The following is a 15,020-nucleotide window of genomic DNA, read 5'->3' on the forward strand; positions in this document are numbered from 1 at the left end:
TGACATTGGTGCTATGGAGAATAAGGTTGAATCTATTTGGGTGTAAATCAGGAATAATAAGGCGGAAAAGTCACTGAGAGAAGTAATCTATAGGCCACCAAATAGTAACATTATGGTGGGGCAGGCAATAAACTAAGAAATAACGGATGCAATGAGAAATGGTACAGCAGTTACCATGGGGTTTTTTAATCTACATGTCGATTGGTTTAACCAGGTCGGTCAAGGCAGCCTTGAGGAGGCATTTATCGAATGTATCCACGATAGTTCCCTAGAACAGTATGTAATGGAACCTATGAGGGAGCAAGCGGTCCTAAACCTGGTCCTAACATATACATAGAACATAGAAAATATAGCACAGAACAGGCCCTTCAGCCCACGATGTTGTGCCAAACCTTTGTCCAAGATTATCATTGAATTTATATTGCAGAAGGAGGCCATTCGGCCCTTTGAGTCTGCACCGGGTCTTGGAAAGAGCACCCTACCCAAACTCAACACCTCCATCCTGTGTAATGAGACAGGATTGATTCATGATCTCATAGTTAGGGATCCTCACGGAAGGAGCGATCACAATATGGTGGAATTTAAAATACAGATGGAGGGTGAGAAGGTAAAATCAAACACTAGCGTTTTGTGCTTAAACAAAGGTGATTACAGTGGGATGAGAGAAGAACTAGCTAAGGTAGACTGGGAGCAAAGACTTTATGGTGAAACAGTTGAGGATCAGTGGAGAACCTTCCAAGCGTTTTTTCACAGTGCTCAGCAAAGGTTTATACCAACAAAAAGGAAGAACGGTGGAAAGAGGGAAAATAGACCATGGTGGTCTAAAGAAATCAGAGACAGTATCAAATTCAAGGAAAAAGCATACAAAGTGACAAAGATTAATGGGAGACTAGAGGACTGGGAAATCTTTAGAGGGCAACAGAAAGCTACTAAAAAAGCTATAAAGAAGAGTAAGATAGATTATGAGAGTAAACTTGCACAGAATATAAATACAGATAGTAAAAGTTTCTACAAATATATAATACAACAAAGAGTGGCTAAGGTAAATATTGGTCCTTTAGAGGATGAGAAGGGAGATTTAATAATGGGAGATGAGGAAATGGCTGAGGAACTGAACAGGTTTTTGGGCCGTTCTTCACAGTGGGAGACACAAATAACATGCCAGTGACTGATAGAAATGAGGCTATGACAGGTGAGGACCTTGAGAGGATTGTTATCACTAAGGAGGTAGTGATGGGCAAGCTAATGGGGCTAAAGGTAGACAAGTCTCCCGGCCCTGATGGAATGCATCTCAGAGTGCTAAAAGAGATGGCCAGGGAAATTGCAAATACACTAGTGATAATTTACCAAAATTCACTAGACTCTGGGGTGGTCCCGGCAGATTGGAAATGAGCAAACGTGACACCACTGTTTAAAAAAGGAGGTAGGCATAAAGCGGGTAATTATAGGCCAGTGAGCTTAACTTCGGTAGTCGGGAAGATGCTGGAATCTATCATCAAGGAAGAAATAGCGAGGCATCTGGATGGAAATTGTCCCATTGGGCAGATGCAGCATGGGTTCATAAAGGGCAGGTTGTGCCTAACCAATTTAGTGGAATTTCTTGAGGACATTACCAGTGCGGTAGATAACGGGGAGCCACTGGATGTGGTATATCTGGATTTCCAGAATGCCTTTGGGAAGATGCCACACAAAAGGTTGCTCCATAAGATAAAAATGCATGGCATTAAGGGTAACGTAATAGCATGGATAGAGGATTGGTTAATTAATAGAAAGCAAAGAGTGCGGATTAATGGGTGTTTCTCTGGTTGGCAATCAGTAGCTAGTGGTGTCCCTCAGGGATAAGTGTTGGGCGCACAAATGTTCACAATTTACATAGATGATGTGGAGTTGGGGACCAAGGGCAATGTGTCCAAGTTTGCAGACGATACTAAGATGAGTGGTAAAGCAAAAAGTGCAGAGGATACTGGAAGTCTGCAGAGGGATTTGGATAGGCTAAGTGAATAGGCTAGGGTCTGGCAGATGGAATACAATGTTGATAAATGTGAGGTTATACATTTTGGTAGGAATAACAGCAAAAGAGATTATTATTTAATTGATAATATATTAAAACATGCTGCTGTGCAGAGATACCTGGGTGTGCTAGTGCATGAATCGCAAAAAGTTGGTTTACAGGTGCACTGGGTGATTAAGAAGTCGAATAGAATTTTGTCCTTCATTGCTAGAGGGATGGAGCTTAAGACTAGGGAGATTATTCTCCTATGGTCTCCTCTCCAGACTTCTCCCAGAGGTCTGTGAGTCAGTGCTTTATAAAGTTCTGCATCTAGCTCCATCTCCTGGTTAATTATGATATGACATTAACCCTTTGCATTCTGAACATTTCCCATAATGTCACAGCAGCGATTGAAGGAATTTATCTGTAATGCATCAGTGGAAGAGGATGTCTGCATTTGTGGAGTGAGATATACTAACTAAGGGCAATGGAATCTTATGCATGAGGGAAATGGGTCATACCCATTTACCGATGAGAGTGAGATATTATGATTGTGTCGGAATGGGTGGTGATTGAGTGGTCTGGACCTTATTGACTGATATGCGAATTTTTTGAGAGAGCAGGACTGAGACTGAGGCGTGAGACTGAGACTGAGGCGTGGGAGACTGAGAGAGTTGACTGAGGGGATTTGAATGGTTTAGTTGGCAGAACCTGATGGTTTTGGATGTATTGACTGACATAAATGGATTGTATTAACGAAGTTCTATGGAAATCAGTGATTGGGTGGAGTAGGTTAGAGTAAGTGAGAGACGTTTGATGCTGTGCGGTCGCAATTACTACTCAGGGCAAAGCTGTCTGATGCAGTGAAAATGGGAATTTGGGTTGTTTCGGCGTGGTTATATTACCACTGGCATTTATGACGAAAGGAAATCCGGAAGAAACTGTTCAGATTTTCTGTAACTCTCGTGCTGAACACTGTTTCCATTCCGATATATCAGATGCAGAGATATCCACAATTCAGAAACGCGAAGATCCGACAACTCTAAAATACACAGATGAATCTTGCAATAAACCTACTGCAACTTCCATCTCCAGTATCATTGCTGTGATATCAAATCAGTCAGAATATTTATGCAAAGCATTTTCTTAAACGCTCTCTCCCAGTGAGCCACCCATTCCCAATTTGCGAATCAATGTTAGACAACACATTATCTTTCACCAATCCACCGCCCACTAATGCATCCCTTCTGAGTGGGGGGTGGGGATGGCGCTGGGACTGGGGGCGTAAGGGGCGTGGGTCGTGGAAAATGTGGGTCAGAGGGGCTTGGAGGCTGTGGGATGGAGGAATGTGGAGACTTTAGAATTGGGGTCGTGAAAACTGTGGGGTTGAGCGGCATGGGGACTGTGTGGAGAGAGCATTGCAGACTGAGGGAGGGAGGCTTGGGGACTGGGGAGAGCCGTGGGGACTGTGTGAGGGAGGCGTGGGGACTGTGTGGGGGAGGCGTGGGGACTGTGTGGGGGAGGCGTGGTGACTGTGTGGGGGAGGCGTGGGGACTGTGTGGGGGAGGCGTGGGGACTGTGTGAGGGAGGGCACGGAGATGGGAGAGAAGTCTGTGGTGGGACGTGGGGTGTAGAGACTGTGGGTGGCTGTATGGCGCGTGGAGACTCTGGGGGTGTACACTGCCGGCGGGTGGGGCGGATGGGTGAAGAGTGTGGGCGTGGGGCGTTAGCATGTGGTGGGGGATGGAGTCCTGCGGCGTAATGTCGGTGCAGGTATTGGGTAGTGGAGAGTGAGAAGAATGCGAAACTTAGAATGAGCAACATGAGATTAGTTGATTTTGCATTGTTTGAAATAAATTTGCCTGAGGTTGTATCAACTCTAACATGTAGAGGTGGTGCCTGGCAATTCTTCTTCCATCCCGCTTTCTCCCAATATTTTCCAAACATGAATAATTATTTGATGTGTTTCACAGCTCTAACTTCTGCTCTATCCCAATCCATTTTTACAGCATCAGGGGCCTCGAAAGCGCACATAACGGAAGAATCATCTCCGCTACAATCAACTGGCCCTTCATCGCCTGCGGCAGTGGAACCAACAACATTAAGTATCTGCCTGTCAATTCATTTTGAAGATAGTTTCCACCCAATAAAATCCCGTCGCAACAATATATTCAGTTCTACACTCAGCTGGGGTAGCACGGCAGCATAGTGGTTAGCGCCAGGGTCCCAGGTTCGATTCCCGGCTTGGGTCACTGTCTGTGCGGAGTCTGCACGTTCTCCCCGTGTGTGCGTGGGTTTCCCCCGGGTGCTCCGGTTTCCTCCCACAGTCCAGAGAAACGTGCTGTTCGGTAATTTGAACATTCCGAATTCTCCCTCTGTGTACCCGAAGGGGTGCCAGGGATTTTCACAGTAACTTCACTGCAGTGTCAATGTAGTGACAAGAATAAAGATTATTATTATTATTTGGAGTGAGCAAAAGGGACTGAGGGCAGTGGGTCTAGTGACTGAGGGACGTGGGATGTAGTGATTAAGTCACGTAGCGTGATCGGGACTTGTACACATGGACTTGGGTGCAGCGACAGATGGAAGTTAAATCCAGTGCATGAGTGGAAGAGGATGTCTGTGTCGAGGGGATTGAGTTGTAGTTAGTGCGAGCAGCGGAATGTAATGTACGAGGCACCGGTTCATATCCTTATACCGATGAGTGTGATGTAGAGTGACTGCGTCGTATGGGTGATGATTAAGTGTTGTGGACCTTCCTGACCGGGGGGATATTGATTGAACGAGTGGGATGTTATTGTCTGAGGAGATTTGAATGGATTCGTTGGCAGAACCTGACGGTTTTGGATGTAATAACTGACGTAAATGGACTGTATTGACTAAGTTGAATGGAAAGCAGTGATTACATGGAGTAGGTTATAGTAACTTTAGAGACGCTTGACGCTGTGTGGTCGCATTTACTACTCACGCAAAGCTGACAGCGATACAGTGACAATGGGAATTGGGATTGTTTCATTTGGTTCCTATTAGGATTGGCATCTTTGACTAAACAAATCTGTTAGAAACTGTTCAGATTTTCTGTCACTCCCGTGCTGAACACTGTTCTGATTCATATGACCTGATGCAGGGACATCCACAATTCAGGAACGCGAAAGTCCGGCGACTCCTAAATACACTGATAAATCATCCAATCAACCTACCGCACCTTCCACCTCAGGTATCATTGCTGTGATATAAAGTCAGTCAGAATCTTTATGAAAAGCTTTTTCCGAAATGCTCCCTTCCAGTTCCCAATTAGCAAGTCATCTAAGGGGTGCTCCTGCCGACTGTGGAGGTGGCGTGGGCGTGGTCCATGCGGTGGTGGGGGCATCATGGGCGCGGAAATGCTGGGGATTGCATGGACACTGGTGGGGGGGGGGGGGGGGGGGGTTGGAACGCGACGTGTGGTGTGGAGACTGTGGTGCGAAGGGGGCGTGGGGGCTGTGCAAGGGGAGAGATGTGGAAACTGAGGGACTGGAATGCTATTAACTGAAGGATTTGAATGGTTTAGTTGGCAGAGTCTGATGGTTTGGGATGGAGTGACTTACTTAAATAGGGGAGAGTAGATTCTAGTAACTGAGAGACGTTTGACGCTGAGTGGTCGCATTTACTACTCAGGGCAAATTTGTCCTGGTACAGTGACAATCATAATTGAGATTGTTTCAACATGGTTCCTATTGGGACTGGCATCTTTGGCTAAAGGAAATGTGGTAGAAGCTGTTCAGATTTTCTGTCACTCCTGTGCTAAACAATGTTTCCATTCCTACATACCAGATGCAGAGACATCTACAATTCAGGGTAGCAAAGAGTCGACAACTCCAAAATGCACTGATATGTCATCCGGAAAACCTACTGCAACTTCCACCTCAGGTATCATTGCTGTGACATTAAATCAGTCAGAATCTCCATGCAGAGCGTCTTTCGAAATGCTCTCTCCCTGTGAACCAACCATTCCCAATCAGCAGTTCAATGTTTGACGACACATTACCAGCACCCCCTAATTTATCCCTTCTGGAGATGGAGGGCAGTCGCTCTTTGGGGCCAGCCCTTAAGCAACTGTTAGAGTTAATCTTGTGCTGAATGTGCCCTTCACTAAGGAGCACTGCACAGTGCACAGGTTCTAACAGGAGAGTTAGTTTCTGACGCTGTGTCACGGAACTGTGGTGTGCAGTTTACACCACACGAACAGGCCATTTGGACCAACTTGTCGACGCTGCGCTTGACGCTCCAGACAACATGTTCCACTCATTCACCCGGCCATATTATACTGTTCGTTTCTCATCCAGGTGTTTATCTATGTTTTCCGAAAATATAATGGACGCCGACTAATCCATGAGAATGTTCTTCATTATCAAACAGATTCCAAATTCTGAGTGAAGAAAATTAATGTGATTGCATCTTTGGGTTTATTGACCATGCTGCGTTATTTCATTGTCTAAAACGATCTTTCTCTCTGCATTTTCAGGCACGGTCTGATATTTTGTTCTCTATCTTCCTCCATCTATATCCGTGGCCCTCTATCTCGTGTTTTTTCAGTATCTCGCTGGCATCTAACAATCTCTAACTGCATACGTTAACTCGCTGATACCTCTATCTGGCTGCCTGTCTGTGTCTGTCTATGCCTGCCTGCCTGTCTGCCTATGTATCTGTCTATTTCGTTCCGTTGTCTGAAATGTATTTCTCTTTCGGATGCGTTCCTGCTCAATCTGTCTTCATATCACGGTCTCTTTTTTCATCCCACTACCTCTCACAAGCTTCCTGGCTGGATATTTCGCATTTTAAAAACATTTCACACCTTCGTCTCTCTCTCTCTTATTCTCTCTCTCTCTGTCGCTCTCTTCTCTCTCTCCATCTCTCTCTCGCTGTCTCGCTTGCTGTCTCTCTGTCTCTGTCTCTATCTCTGTCTCTGTCACTCTCTCTCTCTCTGCGTTACTTCCTCTCGCTCTCTGTCTCCAATTCGTTCTGCAGCATGTGCCTCAGCTGCCTCTGTGGTACTCTTTTGTTTTACATTGATGGAAAGAAAGAAAGATGGCGCCGGAGCGAGGCGACTTCTTGCTTGCTGTGCCCAGCATAACTCTAATTCTATCTTTTACTCTCGTTCTATAGTTCTAAAACTATAACTGTAACATTATATTCTGCAGTCTCTCCTTCCTTCCCTATGTACGGTATGTATTATTTGTACAGCATGCAAGAAACAATACTTTTCACTGTATACCAATACATGTGACAATAATAAATCAAATCAAATAAATCAAATTAAATCAAAATATCACTCTCTCGTCCACCATCTTTACCTCTTCCTCCAGCTGCATGAAACCATCCCTCTGTTGCTATCCATCTCCCACCGCTTGAACCTTTCTTAAACACTCTGTAATTGTCTATCTCTCTGACTGTGCCCCTTGCACTTCTCAGGTCCTGCATGTTGCTGTCAGCATCCCCATCGCTTTATGTTCTTCAGTCCTGAATCATCTCTTGTATCCATATCCATCAGTTTGATTATTGACGCCGTGTTCTGTGTGGCAGGTTCAAAGTGCGAGTAAATGATTTGGTGCCCTGTTGTATTTCTCCATCCATTGTTTGACACGTGACTGTTCTTGTATTCCAGATTCCGGGAGATCAACCAATCCTGGGAAGGTGGAAACGACACAAAGTGACGCTGAATGCAAACGGTTAGACGGGACACATTTCACGCCAGGTATCCATCATCTTCTAGTAGAAGCAATCCAGTTCACGCTTCCAGCTTAATAGACCTGAAACATTCCAACCGTGTCATTTAATGACTGAATATTGCAACTGTCCAACTTTATAATGTGACCATTCAGGTGAATTCAGGTGCACGTTCTCCTCATATCGAGTCCATCATTGTTCAAAGGAGAAAAATCCAATTGTCCAAAATGGTTTATGCTGTGGTCGACAAAATTGTTTTTCATCGAACCTGTTTTGAATGGTTTAATTAATCACCTGTGTCCTGGGTGACAAATTCTTTAAGTAAATGAACTAAACAAGATTATCTGATTCTCAAAGAGTTATTGAGGATAATTCTGTTGATCTCGTATACAAGGGGCTCCAGAAGTCCCGCAATAATGTGTCACGTGACATCATTTCCAACATTATTGAAAAGTATGGGCAAAAATGAGCAGTGGCCACCTGAAATGGAAATTGGCTGAGTTCCGTTAAACAGAGAGCGAACAGTTTGTTTCTTTGGACTGACGGAAGATGTGGTCTGAGGTAGCTCAGGGGTCTGTACCACAACTGCAGCTTTTCTGCATCAGCAATATTGACCTTAACTTGTGTGTTTGAAACAACAGTTCCAGAATTTGCAGGTGGCATTATGACAAGTATTGTGAAATGTGAGCAAGGTATGGAGAGAACTGGAGAGGATATCGCCAGATTGGTAGAATTGGCGGGCAGATGACATACGCAGTTTAATTCAGAGTAGCTTGAAGTAATACATCTCTTCACGGGGAGACAGCATTAGATAAAGGAATAATTTTTTTTTTCAAATATTTTTATTAAGGTATTTGACATTTTTAATAAAAATAACATAGACAATGATATCAACATGGTATAATAAACATCCCCCCCCCCCCCCCCCAAGTCAATCTTCACACACCCCAACCATACAACAACAATCCGGCCCTCTCGCCCTCCCCCTCCCCCTTGGAATACTGCATCTGCTGACATTTTAATTTTCCCCGAGAAAGTCGACGAACGGCTGCCACCTCCGGGTGAACCCAACCATTGACCCTCTTAAGGCGAACTTTATTTTCTCGAGACTGAAAAAGCCAGCCATGCCACTAACCCAGGTCTCTACAATATCCTCCTCCGGGTTACCAGGGAGGCAAAGGCCACGACGTCAGCCTCTCTCACCGTCTGAACTCCCGGCTCTTCCGACACTCCAAAGACCGCTACCTCCCGACTCAGCACCACCCGTGATTTTAGCACCGCGGAAATTGCCTTAGCAAAACCCTGAAAGGAATACTTTTTCAGGAGCGACCGGATCAGAGCGACCTGTTCAGCCACGTATACGCCATAAACGAGCAAGTACAAAAGCAACGGAATATTGCTGGTATAGAAAACTTCGGTTCAGCCTAAATTCGAATGTTGCATCTTTCTCTGGACATCACATTTTGGAAATAAAGGCAAACGTTTGGAGTGATTGTGCAGAAAATATTCACCAGAATGGTTCCAGGGGAAGGGGGCCCGGTTACGCAGATAGATTGGAGTAGTTGTATCGGTTTAAGTTGGAGAAAATGTACTTGAGAGGTGATGTATTTGAAGGGTTCAGCATCATGACCGTTTTCAACAAACTTCTCCCGTTGGCAGAGGACCGAGGTAAGAGAGTCCTAATTTCGGGTGATTGACAGAAACACCAAAGGTGACTTATGGAAAATTCTATCACGGAGACTGTATGGTTCGGATGTGTGATCCAGTGCTTGAGTGTGTGGTTCAGTCAAAATTAAACATGGGTTTCAATCCAAAATAGGAAAATAAACAGGGCTGTGAAAAATCTATTGGCGTGAACGGGAACTGGGGCTGCGGAATTTGCTTTGCAGAGAGCCAGAACAGAGAAGTTCTGGATTCGTTCTGAACGTGAACGATTACAAAAACAGAGTCTCCCTGTTAACACGGAGATGGGAAGATTTTTTTTCTCTCTCAGGGAATTTTGAATTCTTGGAATCTCTTCCACAGAAATGGTGGAAGCATGGTAATTGAATACACATTTTCCTTTCCACAGAAGTAGATATATTCTTGATCAGTAAGAGAGTCAAGTGCTTTCGGAAATGGGGGAATGTTGCGATTACAACCAGGTCAGCAGTGATTTCATTGAAAGGTGGAGAAGGTTTGACGGGTCGAATGGCCTACTCCTTTTCCAATGTCGTATATTCATATGGTCACATTATTTGATGACCAAGTTATCAGTGGGAGCTTGTTGTGCGGAAATTAGCAGAGGTCATCCAGGTTCCCTGTTGCCCGGTGTATCTCCAAGAGCACAAGTAATGCGACTGCCCTCCGTACTCAGACCTGGGCCCACCTTCCTTCCTCTTCCCATTCCCAAATCCAATTCCCTTTCCATCCTTTATCCCCAGTCAGAGGCTTCGGGTGGGCATCGATAAACTCTTGTCCTGTTATTTTGTAGCGTTGTTGCTGGATATCACAGACGGAGACTGTGAGGCGATCAATGCTGAAGTACAAGTGATGTACGTCGGAAAAAACAAACCGGAGAATACCGAAGAAATGAAAGCCCATCTCCGCCAGGTGAAGAGTTGTATCTTCAGAATTCTCTCGGTGTCGTAATCACTGGTTAAATAGGCACTCTAAGCTTTAATTCACTTTATTTAGCATTTCAGTCGTCCAAGGTCACATGGATTCGCCATTCACAGTTGGCATTGGCCAGTTTGATCAGGTGTTGCGGGGGCTGGATATCCCCGTGTGTAAGGAAAGCAATATTCCTCATATTTGGGGCCCAATTATGCTGCATGGAAGTACATTTTCAGTTTCACTGTAACTGATTTTTGTGTCTATAATAGCTACCTCCTCATTGCCTGATTGTTGTGCATTCCCAGGTACAGAAAATGCTGAAAGATTACCTCCCCTGCAAGAACTTGGTGCCAAATGATTAAGCTGATGGAAAACAGGAACATGGGAATTAGGAGCAGGAGTCGGCAGTTCCACCCTTCGAGCCTGCTCCACCATTCAATCAGATGGTGACTGATCTGGTCCTGGTATCAAAGCCACCTCCCTACTTCGTCCTCATATCCCTTTAACACATTTTTGATAAGAAATCTATCTGTCTCTTTCTTGAAACCATTTAATGACTCAGATTCCACCGCACAATGGGGCAGCGAGTTCAATAACCTTGCCACCCTCTACGAGAAGTAGTTCCTCCTCACCTCAGTTCTAAATCTACAGCCACTCAACCTACAGCTGTGATTTCTCATTCTAGATAGTCATACAAGGGTAATCATTTGATCAACCTTTATTGTATTAATCCCTTTTACGATCTTACATACCTCGATCGGATCCCCTCTCATCCGTCTAAACTCCAGCGAGTATAAGACCAAACTGTTTAATCTCTCCTCGTATGTCAATCCTTTCATCACCGGAATCAATCTGCTGCATCTTCTCTCAACTGCAGCCAATGCCAGCACATCCTTCATCAAATAACAAGACCAAAATGGGATACATTACTGCAGATGTGGTCCACTAACACCCTCTCCAATTGCAACAACACTTCTCTACTCATTCCATTTGCCTTTGTAATTACATGCTGCACCTACATACCGACTTGTCATTCATGAACAAAGACACCAAGAACCCTCTGCCCAAATGCATTTTGAACATGCTTTCCATGTAGATAATACTTTGCTTTCCTATTGTTTTGACCAAAATGGATATCCACACAATTATCTACATTAAACTCAATCTGCAAGATTTTGTTACAATCTCCTAACCTATCCATATCCGTCTGTGAAATCTTTATGTCCTCTTCTCTCCCTCTTTCCCGCATGGTTTAATATCCAAAATTGTTTCATGTTACACTCTGTTCATATTTTCAAGTCATTTATATAGATCATGAATAGTTGAGGTCCGATGACTGATCCCTGCGATATTCCGCTAGTTACAATTAGACTGCCAGAGAAGGACCCATTTATCCCGACTCTCTGGTTTCTGTCAGTCAACCAACCCTCAATCAAATCTAGTACTCTACTGCCAGTCACCTGCGATCTTAACTTCTGGATCGGTCTTTTATGTGCACCTTAGCAAATGCCTTCTTGAAGTCTAGATATACCACATCCACGGGTTTCCCATTATCCACCTTGCTGGTTACTGAAGGGGGGGGGGGGGGTCCAGCGGTGAGAGCTCTTAAAACTGTATATCTAGGATGCCACTAGAGTAGTTTTACATAAGTTAGTTTATTAAGGATTGCCATTAATCATAGAAAGTATGCCCAGTAATCATTATTAACCATGAAACCTGTATTTTAGGGCATAGCAGTAATCATGTGGCTACAAGAAGTGGCCACAATGCATGGTGGGATTTATGCTAGCTAACTTGACCATGTTTTTGATACACGGGGATGAATGATCAGCAAATTACGACGTAAGGAAGTTTTTATCAGTTGCCCCCGATATCCTCTGGAAGCGAAAAGGCAGTCACTTCTGATATTCTATCGTTCTAAAGCAATCCATGGAGTAAAGAGGATGCCAGTTCTGTCCCTCATGAACAATGTGAGCGCAGGATGCTATGATGCGGAAAACAACTTGAGATTGAAGTAAAGCATTTTGAAAACACAGCTAACAGGATGAGGTTCAATCATGGGTTGATCGTAATTCTATTGATTTTTGGAAATTATATTGTTAATGTGTTCTAATCAGTGTTTAGTAGATCGATCTTGGCACACCTCCATATCTTACCTCTCGTGTACACGAACGCAAGCTGGAGAAAATAAAACTGCCTTATCCAGGTTGTTGATGTGTCTGTTGCTCTCTGTACTGAATTGAGTCACCGGGGAGGACCCCACATGGAAGCTGACTCAATACATAGGTCTTGAAAGCTCTCCTACAGTTACGTCCTCAAATTCGTCTTTCCAAATGTTTAGTCATCTCCTCCTTAATGATTGATTTCAACAACTTCAGCAACACAGTGGTCAAGCTACCAGGCCTGTAGTTTCCTTACTTTTGCCTCTCCCTTTCTGAATACGGGCGTCACATTAGCCGATCCACCGAGACCCTCCCAGAATCCAGGGAATTCGGAAATATCATAATCAATGAATCCACTATCTCTGCTGCCACCTGCGTTAATACTCGGCAGTGCAGGCCATCACGTCCCCGAGATTTATCTGTCTTTAATCTCATTGGTTTATTCAATACCGTCTCACTCGTGATGGAGATTGCTCCAAATTCTTCTGCATTATCTGTAGTTTTTGGAATTTTTAAACTTATATTATGCAGTGAAGACAGAGTCACAACATTGCTTCAGTGCTTTCGCCATCTCTGTTTTCCCCTTTATTACCTAACTGGTGTCATCCTCGAAAGGGTCAACATTAACTTTCGCTATTGTCTACCTCTTTACATACTTTAGAAGCTTTTAGTAACAGTGTTTATATTTTCTGTCAGTTTCATTTCGTAGTTCATCTTAGTTCTTTTGATTTTATTTTTGGCCGCCTTTTGCTGAACCTTGAAGTTCTCCCAATCCTCCAGATTTGCGAAAGAATAACCAAAATTAACCCAGAAGATCAGTGTTCGTCAAAAACTGGATTACAACTAGGTTTTGGGCAAACGCACATGGTCCAGGAGCAGGGAGGATTGTTGCTATCGGGGGTGATGTGCGTGGTGTCTGAAGTTTAGTTTGATGCACTACTACGTTTTCTTTGGGTTGGATTTGGTTTGGTCTGATGTTGGGAGTTCCTGTGGTGACTTTTCTTCTTGTTTTGGACTGGGATCTGCTGCGTGTGTTGTAGGGTTGTTCAATGAGGATTATGGTTTGAGAGGTGAGAAGTTGCTTTTGGATGGACTCAGGCGGTTAGGTTCAGAATTTTAGCAATGTGGGTAGGATGATGTGATGCGTGACGGTGACAGGCCTGTTCCAATAGGAAGAATATGAGAAGGTGGGTGTTGTATTTGCAAACATGTTGTAAAAAGATTTTAAATATAGTGTTGACAATCCATTCAATAATGGGTTTAGCACAACGTTGAAAGGGGAATGTATCTTCTTCCAATTATAACCTTTTGTTATAATTGCCAATTTTTCACTGCAAAATTGGCTACAATATGGTTTGAAGGGGGATTTGAAGAATTAAATAATCTCAGATTCTTCTTTGTGTATCCTTTCAAGGATGTGCGCATCACAAGATAGCCAGGAGGGAACTGAAGAAAGGGATTAGGAGAGCTAAGAGAGGGCATGAACAATCTTTGGCGGGTAGGATCAAGGAAAACCCCAAGGCCTTTTACACATATGTGAGAAATATGAGAATGACTAGAGCGAGGGTAGGTCCGATCAAGGACAGTAGCAGGAGATTGTGTATTGAGTCTGAAGAGATAGGAGAGGTCTTGAACGAGTACTTTTCTTCAGTATTTACAAATGAGAGGGGCGATATTGTTGGAGAGGACAGTGTGAAACAGATTGGTAAGCTCGAGGAAATACTTGTTAGGAAGGAAGATGTGTTGGGCATTTTGAAAAACTTGAGGAGAGACAAGTCCCCCGGGCCTGACGGGATATATCCAAGGATTCTATGGGAAGCAAGAGATGGAATTGCAGAGCCGTTGGCAATGATCTTTTCATCCTCACTGTCAACAGGGGTGGTACCAGGGGATTGGAGAGTGGCGAATGTCGTGCCCCTGTTCAAAAAAGGGACTAGGGATAACCCTGGGAATTACAGGCCAGTTTGTCTTACTTCAGTGGTAGGCAAAGTAATGGAAAGGGTACTGAAGGATAGGATTTCTGAGCATCTGGAAAGACACTGCTTGATTAGGGATAGTCAGCACGGATTTGTGAGGGGTAGGTCTTGCCTTACAAGTCTTATTGAATTCTTTGAGGAGGTGACCAAGCTTGTGGATGAAGGTAAAGCAGTGGATGTAGTGTATATGGATTTTAGTAAGGCATTTGATAAGGTTCCCCATGGTAGGCTTCTGCAGAAAGTAAGGAGGCATGGGATTGTGGGAAATTTGGCCAGTTGGATAACGAACTGGCTAACCGATAGAAGTCAGAGAGTGGTGGTGGATGGCAAATATTCAGCCTGGATCCCAGTTACCAGTGGTATACCGCAGGGATCAGTTCTGGGTCCTCTGCTGTTTGTGATTTTCATTAATGACTTGGATGAGGGAGTTGAAGGGTGGGTCAGTAAATTTGCAGACGATACGAAGATTGGTGGAGTTGTGGATAGTAAGGAGGGTTGTTGTCGGCTGCAAATGGACATCGATAGGATGCAGAGCTGGGCTGAGAAGTGGCAGATGGAGTTTAACCCTGAAAAGTGTGAGGTTGTCCATTT

The 15,020-nt window shown here is 44.2% G+C and overlaps 1 protein-coding gene across 1 annotated transcript in view; it reads left to right on the forward strand.

The window, feature by feature from the left end:
- The window catches only part of LOC140403359 (uncharacterized), a 49,751-nt gene extending 35,711 nt beyond the window's left edge, over nucleotides 1-14,040 (forward strand). The window contains exons 6-11 of the mRNA XM_072491267.1: nucleotides 4,000-4,095; nucleotides 5,118-5,207; nucleotides 5,804-5,899; nucleotides 7,635-7,724; nucleotides 10,170-10,288; nucleotides 10,597-14,040. Of these exons, the coding sequence (XP_072347368.1) occupies nucleotides 4,000-4,095; nucleotides 5,118-5,207; nucleotides 5,804-5,899; nucleotides 7,635-7,724; nucleotides 10,170-10,288; nucleotides 10,597-10,653 (548 nt within the window). The 3' untranslated portion in view covers nucleotides 10,654-14,040. The remainder of the gene's footprint in view (nucleotides 1-3,999; nucleotides 4,096-5,117; nucleotides 5,208-5,803; nucleotides 5,900-7,634; nucleotides 7,725-10,169; nucleotides 10,289-10,596) is intronic.
- Nucleotides 14,041-15,020: the final 980 nt, after the last annotated feature.

Source organism: Scyliorhinus torazame, chromosome 27, assembly GCF_047496885.1.
Source record: "Scyliorhinus torazame isolate Kashiwa2021f chromosome 27, sScyTor2.1, whole genome shotgun sequence".
In the NCBI taxonomy this organism is placed as follows: Eukaryota; Metazoa; Chordata; class Chondrichthyes; order Carcharhiniformes; family Scyliorhinidae; genus Scyliorhinus; species Scyliorhinus torazame.